The sequence below is a fragment of the Salmo trutta genome, chromosome 15 (assembly GCF_901001165.1).
Source record: "Salmo trutta chromosome 15, fSalTru1.1, whole genome shotgun sequence".
Classification (NCBI taxonomy): domain Eukaryota; kingdom Metazoa; phylum Chordata; class Actinopteri; order Salmoniformes; family Salmonidae; genus Salmo; species Salmo trutta.
The window spans coordinates 37,020,392-37,033,014 of NC_042971.1; the positions used below are offsets into that span (position 1 = coordinate 37,020,392).

At 41.0% G+C, this 12,623-nt stretch overlaps 1 protein-coding gene across 3 annotated transcripts in view; it reads left to right on the forward strand.

Annotated features, from left to right (window-relative positions):
• The window catches only part of LOC115148918 (transmembrane protease serine 2), a 38,945-nt gene extending 32,940 nt beyond the window's left edge, over nt 1-6,005 (forward strand). For all 3 annotated transcript variants that reach the window (XM_029691229.1, XM_029691231.1, XM_029691230.1), the window contains exons 11-15: nt 4,414-4,586; nt 4,834-4,929; nt 5,046-5,188; nt 5,426-5,578; nt 5,792-6,005. In XM_029691229.1, coding sequence (XP_029547089.1) covers nt 4,414-4,586; nt 4,834-4,929; nt 5,046-5,188; nt 5,426-5,578; nt 5,792-5,800 — 574 coding nt within the window. In that variant the 3' untranslated portion in view covers nt 5,801-6,005. The remainder of the gene's footprint in view (nt 1-4,413; nt 4,587-4,833; nt 4,930-5,045; nt 5,189-5,425; nt 5,579-5,791) is intronic.
• The last annotated feature ends 6,618 nt before the right edge of the window (nt 6,006-12,623 follow it).

Sequence of the window (12,623 nt, forward strand, 5' to 3'; positions counted from 1 at the left end):
CTTGTATTTAGTTTTCATGCTAGTGAGGGCTGAGAATCCACTCTCACATAGGTACGTGGTTGCAAAGGGCATCAATATCTTAACAGCGTGATTTGCTAAAGTAAAAAACTCTGAGCGCAGCCCTAACCTGGCAGTGACTTCTGATTAAATTCAATTTTCACAGAACCGCTTGTTGCAATTTCGATGAGGCTCTCGTTCAGATATCAGTAAGTGGACGGGAGGCAATATAGGGATAAAGAATCCAGTTGTTTGTGTCGTCCGTTTCAGGAAAGTACCTGCGTAATTGCGCACCCAGCTCACTCAGTTGCTTTGCCACTTGATAACCAGTCCACTTCTGGATGTTGTAAAAGCGTTACATGGTCGCTGCCCATATCATTACATAATGCAGAAAATACACGAGAGTTCAGGACCTTGCTTTAACAAAGTTAACCATTTTCACTGTAGTGTCCAAAATGTCTTTCAAGCTGTCAGGCATTCCCTTGGCAGCAAGAGCCTCTCGGTGGATGCTGCAGTGTATCCAAGTGGCGTCGGGAGCAACTGCTTGCAGGCGCGTTAGCACTCCACTATGTCTCCCTGTCATGGCTTTTGCGCCATCTGTACAGATACCAACACATCTTGACCACCAAAGTCCATTTGTTGTCACAAAGCCGTCCAGTACTTCAAAAATATCTTCATGTTGTCCTGGTTTCCAGTGGTTTGCAGAAGAGGATGTCTTCCTTAATTGACCCCCCATAAACGTAACGCACATATACCAGGAGCTGTGCCAGGCCTGCCACGTCTGTTGACTCATCCAGCTGTAATGCATATAATTTACTGGCTTGTATGCGACGCAGGAATTTTTTCAAAACATCTCCTGCCATATCACTGATGCGTCCTGAAACAGTGTTGTTTGATAAAGGCATTGTCTGAATACTTTTTTGGGCCTTTTTCTCCAGCATTCTCCCAGCCATATCCAAGGCAGCAGGAATAATTAAGTCCTCCACAATAGTATGGGGCTTGCCTGTCCTAGCCACTCGGTAGCTCACAAAATAAGACCGTCTAGCCCCTTCTTATTAAATGGTATCTGTTGCTTTTACACGTCTTACTACTTGGAAGTCGTCTTTATTCTCACTCAAAAAACTCCTGTGGCTTATTTTTTAAATTGTCATGTTTCGTTTCTAAATGTCTGAGCAAGAGTGAAGGTTTCCCACCAGAGAGTAACGGTTAATGTGATTGGATGTTAATTATTTGACAAGGCTACCTATATTTGACATTGTGTTGTTATTTCGCTGAACACCAGATGGTTTCATTTTATTTTTGGCAGTGAAACGAGGCTATTCAGGCGAGTGGAAAAAAACTCACCCAAATGTATAGCCCCGTTTGACAATATAAATGTATTGTTTGAAAATGTGAAGAAAAAATATATAGAATTTAACTTACAAACAGGGTTGTCCAACTATTCTGATTTCTTGAAAAAAGTCAAATATAAATGTCTAGCCTTTAACGTCAATTATTTAAATACGTCTAAGTTAAATACACATTTTCACAAATGCTGTAGCTTAGACCCTATTTTACATAAACTGAGTTGTTCGTGTTGTGCCCATCATCGGTTGAGACATAGCATACTCTTGAATACAGGGTGGGAGTTTACGAGTTTTTAGATAATATTAAAACCTCTCTAGGGGGTGTGGGACGGTAGCGTCCCATCTGGCCAACATCCGGTGAAATTGCAGAGCGCCAAATTCAAATTAAATTACTATAAATATTTAACTTTCATGAAATCACAAGTGTAATACATAAAAATAAAGCTTAACTTGTTAATACAGCCGCCGTGTCAGACTTCAAAAAGGCTTTAGGGCGAAAGCAAACCATGCGATTATTTGAGGACAGCGCTCAGCACACAAAACATTACATACAGTTAGTTACCAGCCAAGTAGATTAGTCACGAAAGTCAGAAATAGCAATATAATTAACCTCTCTTGGGCAGGTGGGACGCTAGGTTCACACTATTCAACAGCCAGTGAAAAATCAGAGCGCCAAATTCAAATTCAAATCAACAAAATGTCATAATTCAAAGTTCTCAAATATACGACTATTTAAATCATTTTAAAGGTTCACTTCTCCTTAATGTAACCACATTGTCCGATTTCAAAAAGGCTTTACGGCGAAAGCATAAAATTAGATTATGTTAGGACAGGTACAACACAAGAAAAACCACACAGCCATTTTCCAAGCAGGAGAGGGGTCACAAATACAAGAAATTCAGCTAAAATTAAGCACTAACCTTTGACGATCTTCATCAGATGACACTCCTAGGACTCAATGTTAGACAATACATGTATGTTTTGTTCGATAAAGTTCATATTTATATTTAAAAACAGCATTTTACATTGGCGCGTGATGTTCAGAAAATACTTTGCCTCCAATACTGCCGGTGAATCAACACAACAATTTACAAAAATACTCATCATAAACGTTGATAAAATATTCAACTGTTATTCAAAGAATTTTAGATAACCATCTCCTTAATGCAACCGCTGTGACAGATTTCAAAAAAGCCTCACGGGGAAAGCATACTTTGCAATAATCTGAGTACGGCCCTCAGAAACATACACTAGGCAATACAGATACCCGCCATTTTGGAGTCATCTAAAATCATAAATAGCATTCGAAATATTCCCTTACCTTTGATGATCTTCATCAGAAGGCACTTCCAGGGATCCCAGGTCCACAATAAATGTTGTTTTGTTCGATAAAGTCCATAATTTATGTCCAAATACCTCCTTGTTGTTTGCGCGTTCAGTAAGCTACTCCAAATGTAGGAAGCGCGCCCACAATTTCACGACAAAAAGTTTAAAAAAAGTTATATTTGCGTTCGTTGAAACATGTCAAACGTTGTATAGCATCAATCTTTAGGGCCTTTTTAACTTAGAACTTCAATAATATTCCAACCGGACGATTCCAATTTCTTGAAACATGTTTTGGAACACAGCTACTGTACCTCATCACGTGAGTGCGTGCCAATGAACTCATGTCCTTCCCTGAGTCACCAACTCCCCGGCCTTCTTGTTCGCTCTTTGTTCACTGCAAAAGCCTGAAACTAGGTTCTAAAGACTGTTGACATCTAGTGGAAGCCTTAGGAAGTGCAAAATGAACCCTAAGTCACTGTGTGTTGGATAGGCAATGACTTGAAAAGACTACAAGCTCCAGATTTCCCACTTCCTGGTTAGATTTTTCTCAGGTTTTTGCCTGCCGTATGAGTTCTGTTATACTCACAGACATCATTCAAACAGTTCCTATCGAAATCTACTAATATATGCATATTCTAGTTCCTGGGCCTGAGTAGTAGGCCGTTTAATTTGGGTATGTTTTTCATCCGGCCGTGAAAATACTGCCCCCTACCCAAGAGAGGTTAATCACTTACCTTTGATGATCTTTGTATGGTTGCACTCACAAGACTCCCAGTTACACAATAAATGTTTGTTTTGTTCAATAAAGTTCCTCTTTATATCCAAAAACCTCCATTTTGTTGGCGCGTTTTGGTCAGTAATCCAATGACTCAAATGCGGTCACAAGAGGCAGACGAAAATTCCAAATAGTATCCGTAAAGTTTGTAGAAACATGTCAAACGATGTTTATAATCAATCCTCAGGTTGTTTTAGCCTAAATAATTTATAATATTTCAACTGGACAATAGCGCCGTCAATATAAAAGAAAAACAAGAAAGGCGTGCTCTCGGTCGCACGCAGTAAAGAGCTCTGGGGACATCCCACTATCCACTCACTCAAAGTTGTCATTCTCCCTCATTTTTCAGAATAAAAGCCTGAAACAATGTCTAAAGACTGTTCACAACTAGTGGAAGCTATAGGGAACGGAATCTGGGTCCTATCCCTTTAAATGGTGGATAGGCTTTCATTGGAAAAACAGCCACTTCCTGGATTGATTTTCCACAGGTTTTCGCCTGCCATTTCAGTTCTGTTATACTCACAGACATTATTTTAACAGTTTTACATGCATGTCTATCCTAGCTTCTGGGCCTGAGTAGCAGGCAGTTTACTTTGGGCACGCTTTTCATCTGGAGGTGAAAATACTGCCCCCTACCCTAGTAAGGTTAAAAGGTAAAAAATAAATAATAATAATAATAATTCAAATCATTAAATAGTTTGACAACCCTATTTGTAAGCTTTCAAATGTTATCATACCCAATACATTTTTTTCACTGATGAACACATGGATGTCTCATGGTAGGGTGGGGTATGCAAAATGGGTCAACTTTGAGCACTTCTATTTCCTGAAAAATTTGACGTTCAGGTCCAAAAAGTTACTTTCTGACCATTTCTACCATTGGTAAAGGTTTCGTTCAAATTAAAAGGGGTGCAGTCAGAAAATGATTGAAATCATATGGATCAACCCCTCTGTCATTTTGCATGGTAGGCTATCACAGCCCAGGCAGTGGACAGTGTATGCTGGCTATTTAACCCAGATACAGATGGCTAGTGCCACCGGCAATTCAGTGGGACGCATCATCTCTCACGAAAAGTACGACAAGCAGACTAAGGATAATGACATCGCTCTTATGAAACTCAACACAATACTCACTATGTCAGGTAAGTCACTGGTCAATTTCAAACATTTGAAACATATGTTCCAATGGCAAATTACATTGGGGGTTTGGAAAAACGACACTATGATGTGAATTGTCACAAATGCTTAGTAAAGTTGCATTCAACCTTTTCAATTTTGTGAAGGAGCCCTAACACGGTTAATATTATATATTTTTTTTATGTGTCACTGTTTCGGAAGTCATATTGGAGTACAACACTCCAAGCCAGTCTTAAATGTTTTGTGTTGTAGATAAGGTGAGACCAGTGTGTCTGCCCAACTTCGGAGTGAATCTGACTCCCCAGCGAGAAGCCTGGATCTCTGGATGGGGGTCCATTAGGAGTGGTGGTAAGGCAACTTTTATTACAGGACCAATGACTGTCATTATTAAACACAGGTCATCAGAATAAAATCTATTTGTTGTATTAAATCTTTCTGCTTGACAATCATTGCGATGACTCCAGGGTTGGTGTCAGATTACCTGCGTCAGGCCCAGATCACCATGTACAGCAGACACACATGTAACGCACAGTTGGTGTACAATGGACGTGTCACCGCCTCTATGATCTGTGCTGGGACACTGGCAGGAGGAGTGGACTCATGTCAGGTCAGATTCACTCTTAAAATATTTTGTAATAGATATTCATGGGAAGTTTTTTTACTTCCTACTTGATGTTACATGTATTCTTTCTTATTTGATATCATCTTTTGATTTGCTGTTTTCTTATTGTGTTATGATAGAGCGGATGGTGGTATAATGAAGAAATTAACATACTCTGGAAGGTATAAAGTTATGATCCCATGACGTAATGCTAACTTGGGGGGTAACTTTTGTGTCTTGCAGGGGGATAGTGGAGGACCAATGGTGGCCAAGGAGGGTTCATTATGGTGGCTGGTAGGGGACACTAGCTGGGGTATAGGTTGTGCTCTGAAGAACAAGCCAGGAATCTACGGCAATGTCTCCCACTTCCTCCCCTGGATATATGAACAAATGCAGGTAGGTACTAACAGTACCTAACAGTTGATTTATTGTAAGATAAGAAAATATAGAATTTTATTGTCTCTTTTCACATACATCTGTTTTGCGTAACTCCATACAGGACATAAAACATACATAAATATAGAGGGCAAGGGGCAATACAAATTATGTGGATCCAGTAAAGCATTATTACCTTTTAACATGTTTTATCCACTTTGAATTTCCTTGCAGAAAAATTGATGGCGATACCAATGATGATGGCCTCTTTTGCTAATCAAATTCACCTGTCTGAAATGTGGCTTCTGAATAAATGACACGTACACTGCTTTCAGGGATGATTTTTGGTGCCTGTTGACTTATTGGCAAAGGGTGGCTACATTGAAGAATCTAAAATATATTTAGATTTGTTTAACACTTTTTTGGTTACTACATGATTCTATGTGTGTTATTTCATAGTTTTGATGTCTTCACTATTATTGTACAATGTAGAAAATAGTAAAAATAAAGAAAAACCCTTGAATGAGTATTTGTGTTCAAACTTTTGACTGGTACTGTACATATGATACACAAAAAATGCTAGCAACTGTTTATATCTGTGATTAATAAGGGAGTGGCTGTTTTCTGTGAATTCATTTCCTGGAGCTGTTTCTGTATGGGACACAAAGACATGACTGCTTCCGTATGTGCTCATGTGCCAAGATGTGGACTGTGAGTGACTAAGCTTAGGTTTGTGATACCTCCCTCTCAGACTATTGTTTTGGAAGTGTTTTCTTTTCACCTACTGAAGGGTAAAAGTCCTGAATGTGTTTCCGTGGAAAAACTTAAAGTGAACATATAGCTGTAGCCAGCCTCTAACTAGTAATTTTTCCAAAAATTGTTTACAGACAGATTATTTAACTTATAATACACAGTATCACAATTCCAGTGGGTCAGAAGTTTACATACACTAAGTTGACTGTGCCTTTAAACAGCTTGGAAAATTCCAGAAAATGATGTCATGGCCTTAGATGCTTCTGATAGGCTAATTGACATAATTTGAGTCAATTGGAGACGTACCTGGGGATGTATTTCAAGGCCTACCTTCAAACTCAGTGCCTCTTTGCTTGACATCATGGGAAAATCAAACGAAATCAGCCATGACCTCAGAAATAAATGTGTAGACCTCCACAAGTCTGGTTCGTCCTTGGGAGCAATTCTCAAATGCCTGAAGGTACCACGTTCATCTGTACAAACAATAGTACGCAAGTTTAAACAGCATGGGACCATGCAGCCGTCATACCGCTCAGGAAGGAGACCTGTCTCCTAGAGATGAACGTACTTTGGTGCGAAAAGTGCAAATCAATCCCAGAACAACAGCAAAAGACCTTCTGAAGATGCTGGAGGAAACCGGTACAAAAGTATCTATATCCACAGTCAAACGAGTCCTATATCAATATAACCTGAAAGGCCGCTCAGCAAGGAAGAAGCCACTGCTCCAAAACCACCATAAAAAAGCAAGACTGCGGTTTGGGGACAAAGATCGTACTTTTTGGAGAAATGTCCTCTGGTCTGATGAAACAAAAATAGAATTGTTTGGCCATAATGACCATTGTTATGTTTGGAGGAAAAAGGGGGATTCTTGCAAGCTGAAGAACACCATCCCAACCGTGAAGCACGGGGGTGGCAGCATCATGTTGTGGGGGTGCTTTGCTGCAGGAGGGACTGGTGCACTTTACAAAATAGATAGTATCACGAGGCAGGAAAATTATGTGGATATATTGAAGCAACATCTCAAGACATCAGTCAGGAAGTTAAAGCTTGGTTGCAAATGGGACTTCCAAATTGACAATGACCCCAAGCATACTTCCAAAGTTGTGGCAAAATGGCTTAAGGACAACAAAGTCAAGGTATTGGAGTGGCCATCACAAAGCCCTGACCTCAATCCCATAGAAAATTTGTGGGCAGAACTGAAAAAGCGTGTCCGAGCAAGGAGGCCTACAAACCTGACTCAGTTACACCAGCTCTGTCAGGAGGAATGGGCCAAAATTTACCCAACTTATTGTGGGAAGCTTGTGGAAGGCCCGAAACGTTTGACCCAAGTTAAACAATTTCAAGGCAATGCTACCAAATACTAATTGAGTGTATGTAAACTTCTGACTGGGAATGTGATGAAAGAAATAAAATCTGAAATAAAGCATTCTCTCTACTATTATTCTGACATTTCACATTCTTAAAATAAAGTGGTGATCCTAACTGACCTACGACAGAGAATTTTTACTAGGATGGCAGGAATGGAAACGGAGGTGTATGTACTTCCGACTTCAACTGTATGTTTATAATTAAGATAAAGTACACACACCAGGGACTGGACAGTACGGAGAGTGCTATGATCAGATCCCCCCTGTCCATGTAATCTTATTCATTATAATTAGGCAAAACTGATCCTAGATCAGCAACTATGCTGAATTACGGCCCTGGGGTTTTGGATAAAATAGCAATAGATATAGTCCTACATTTTCTGATCTCACCTCAGGGTGGTGCTCCAACATCAACACCAGGAAACAACATTTGATTTTGAAGTGCATACCACCAAGTCAACCCCCGAGCCCTATATGTATTCTGTTGACTTAAATATTTCCCCCTTTTCCCTGTGTCTTTCTCTTCTCTCCCCCTCCCCTTTCTCTCTCTCTCCACTCTCTCCTCCCTTCCACTTTTCTTTATCCCTCTCCTTTCTCTCCTCCCCTCTCTACTTTCTCTCCTCCCCTCTCTCCCTCATCAGCATGGCTGCCTAATCACAGCTCATTGAGGCTGGCTTGATAATTGGAAGATGCTCAGTCACAGAGGCTGCATCTGCTACCTGTTTGTACCAATTAACAGGCCCATGACACAGCACTGACACCTCTTCAATGGGTTAACAGATGCTGCAATTAGACACTAATTTGAATGGCCGCCCGTTTAGCATGAGGGCCCTCATTGGCGCTGTATTATCTCTCTCTCTCTCTCTCTCTCTCTCTCTCTCTCTCTCTCTCTCTCTCTCTCTCTCTCTCTCTCTCTCTCGAGCCGTGGGAAGGGAAACCCTGGCGCATCTCGAGTGGCGCAGCAGTCTAAGGCACTGCAGTGCTAGAGGTGTCACTACAGACCCTGGTTTGATCCCAGGCTGTGTAACAGCCGGCCACGACCGGGAGACACATGAGGTGGCGCACAATTGGCCCAGCGTCGTCCGGGTTAGGGGAGGGTTTGGCTGGGCTGGGATGTCCTTGCCCCATCGTGCTCTAGAGACTCCTTGTGGTGGGCCCGGTGCATGCACGCTGACTTGGGTCGCCAGTTGTATGGTGTTTCTTCCAACATATTGGTGCGTCTGGCTTCTGGGTTAAGCAAGCAGTGCGGCTTGGCTGGGTTGTGCTTTGGAGGACGCGTGGCTCTCGACCTTCGCCTCTCCCGAATCCGTACGGGAGTGTCACAGGCGTCGTAAGGAGTGGACCAAAATGCAGCGGGTATATTGATCATCTTCTTTATTTTATTAAACATAAAACACTTAAACAAAACAAACGACAAAAACAGTCCAGTAAGGTGCACAGACTATACCGGAAACAACCACCCACAAACACAAGTGAAAAACAAACACAATTAATATGGCCTCCAATTAGAGACAACGACAACCAGCTGCCTCTAATTTGTGGTCATTGAAAAACACAACATAGAAATAGAAAACTAGAATAAACATAGAAATAGAAAATATTGAACAGAAATCAAAAACCCCAAAACACACAAAACAAACACCCCTGCCACGCCCTGACCAAACTACAATAACAAGTAACCCCTTACTGGTCAGGACGTGACAGGGAGTTGCAGCGATGGCACAAGACTAACTACCAATTGGACATCATGAAATTGGGGAGAAAGGGGTTAAAATGTACAACAATAACAAAAAACGCTCAGCAATGAGCTAAATGTGCCCTCTCCTTGATCAGTGTCAGTAAAAAGAGCTGAATGTCTCATCACTACTATATATCCAGTTTACCAGTTGTCTGTATACTTATTGTGGTAGCACGATTTCACCATGTCAAATGCCTGTACATGCAAATGTGTAGCGAATAAAGGTGATTCTGATTTGGAAGGCAAGAAGGGATTCAGAACCCTTCTCAATCTGAATAAGGTTTTTTATTGTAGTCGGTCTTTCTTTTAAATAGTGCTTGAGCAGTATTTTTTTTTACTTCAACATCAGGAGTTTGAGAAATCTGATACATTTAAAAATATAGGTGTGAGAATGTTTTAAACTATATCTACAGTATATGGGAATATTTGTGCATGCACCTGGTATTCCCTTAATCATTTCACATATACAGTACTGACATAGTTGTCATGATTTCTGTCTTTGAAATTAGTATTTTCTGTGATTTGATTGAGCAGAGAGTAGGAGAATAGAAGGGAGTATGAGTGAACCAGCAGTATATTGTTAGGTACACAGCAAATTGGCCAGTTTTACCTAGTGTTGATTTTTCAGTGTAACATTTCTAGTGTTGATTAAATTAACTTAACACTTAGTTGTGTAAAATAACCCCAGTTCTGGTGTTAATAACCAGAGTTGATTGTGACTGTGTCATTTTTACTCTGTGTAGGCTAAAACACACAAAACCATGCCCATCATTATCATATTTCCCAGCATGCTCTATTGCATGTTGACTTTACATTTTAGTCATTTAGCAGACACTCTTATCCAGAGCGACTTACAGTAGCAAATGCATACATTTCATATGTTTTACATTTTTCTGTGCTGTCCCCCCGTGGGAATCGAACCCACAACCCTGGCGTTGCAAACACCATGCTCTACCAACGGAGCTACAGAGAATTGTTTGTTTTAATAGCTGTATTTTGCATGTACATTGATTGGTTGATTAATCTTTTGCTACACAAAGATACATAATATACATTTTTCTAAACTAATCCAATATGTTAGTAGATGGACTTGTTGCACCCCTTACTGAAATGGTTGTTCCAGTTAAGTGAGTTAGGTAGTCTCATCAATTAATCTATATAGCACATGGTTATAACCCCCAAATAACTTTAAGATCACCTAACATTTTAATGCACCTGTTATTTGTATATGTTATAGTGTGTGGTGCACTGCACTGGAGGTGACCCTTTTAAACCATTTTTACTTTCCTATGCTTAAGGCTGTTTTTAAGACATTTTAAATGGAAATGGGCATACCTCTTTTTAACCCCTAACAAAGTCTATCCTGCTTACAATCCCCTGGCAGTGGCGGGGGAGTCTGGGCCTCCCTCTGGCATGCTGTGCCCTGTGAGGGCACTGGCTGCCTATGTGGAGCGGACACGGTCAGTGAAAACAACAGACCAGCTCTTTGTCTACTATGGTGAGAGTCCTGGGAGCTGGGCTATCAAAGCAGAGGCTCTCACTGGATCGTGGACACGATTACGACAGCATACCACCTGGCTGGCATTCCAGTGCTGGGATCTGTGGTGGCACGTTCAACACGAGGTGTGTGGCTACGTCCTGGTCTCTACTGAGAGGAGTAGAGACCATCTGTGAGATCTGTGCTGCGGCCAGCTGGGCTTCCTCTTGCACCTTTGCTAGGTACTATCGGGTAAATGTGGCACCTCCCTCTGCAGTTGGTTCAGCGGTCCTGGGCGTCGCCTCCCCTTCCAGGGACTGGGCCGGGACCCCCTTCCACATTGACATCCCTGCATCTCGGTCTCACGCTGGGACTTCGCTGCTGGCTGGCCAGGTCCCTCTAGCACCCACTAATCTGGTACGTGTATACCAATATATTGGAGTGATCCAATATAGTGAAACATAACGAAGGTTACGTATGTAACCACGGTTACGTGAGCTATATGGATCACTGCAATCCTCTACGGTGCTAGAGGCGCCTCAAAAATTATGTCGAGAACGTGTCGCGGCCACGGGGTCTATATATAGAGGCGGACCCCAGCCGTGACACAGGTACACGGGAGTAAATCTATAAATCCTCACCTCAGATGTATCCCTCTGCTGCAGAGTGATACCAATATATTGGAGTGATCCATATAGCTCACATAACCGTGGTTACATACGTAACCTTCGTTTTTCCATCCCCCCACTTTCTATTTTTTATCAAGTTATTTACCCCCAACCCAAACCCCTTACCCTAAACCGGGTTCATTCCCTCTTCCCAACCCCTCCCCCTCAATTAAATTTAAAAACACTTTTTGAAATTAAATAAAGTTTGTTTTAATCAAGCCGAGAAAGACAAAAGAAGAACTCCACCACCCCTCCCCCTTGTACCATGACAAGCCTCAACCGAACAGATACAATGAGAAGAGGGCTATGGAGTATGATGTCATGAAAAAAAACTATTCACCTCCATCGTCAACATTTCGATATTTCCAATCATTTGAATTACTTTTTCACTAGTAAAGTGGAAAAACTGAAATAAGTGAAATTACAACATTTAACAGTGAACCATAATATTTTTGTATAAAAGATCTAAGAATTGAACGATTGCTGTTTTGAATTACCGTTAAGTTTGTGTGGGAGAGGTGGAATAACTACTGTTATTCATCAAAAATGATAAACTACCATGTATAGACAATCGTGATGAGAAACTCTTCAGAATTGTAATAGTGTATTGCTACCCCTATTTCCTATATCTTTAACTAAATCCTAAAGGAGTGTGTCCCTACAGGTGATTTGATTTGAAGGAAGCTAAAGTCATTTCACTGACTTAAAGTAATAAAGCACCCTTTGCTGGCTCTAACAGCCGCCCAATCAGTGTTCTGTCTGTTTTTAGTAAACTGATGGAGAGAATTGTTTGACCAAATACAATGGCATTTTTCTGAGAACAAGTTAAGTACTGACTTTCAGCATGCATATAAAGAAAGGCACTCAACATGTACAGCACTGACTCTGATGACAGATGATTGGTCAAAATAAATGGATAATAAGATGATAGTTGTAGCTGTATTAGATTTCAGTGCAGCCTTTGATGTTATTGGTCATAAATTGTTATTGAAGAAACTCACATCACCTGCCATCACATGGTTGGAGAGTTATTTATCCAATAGAACCCACAGAGTGTTCTTCA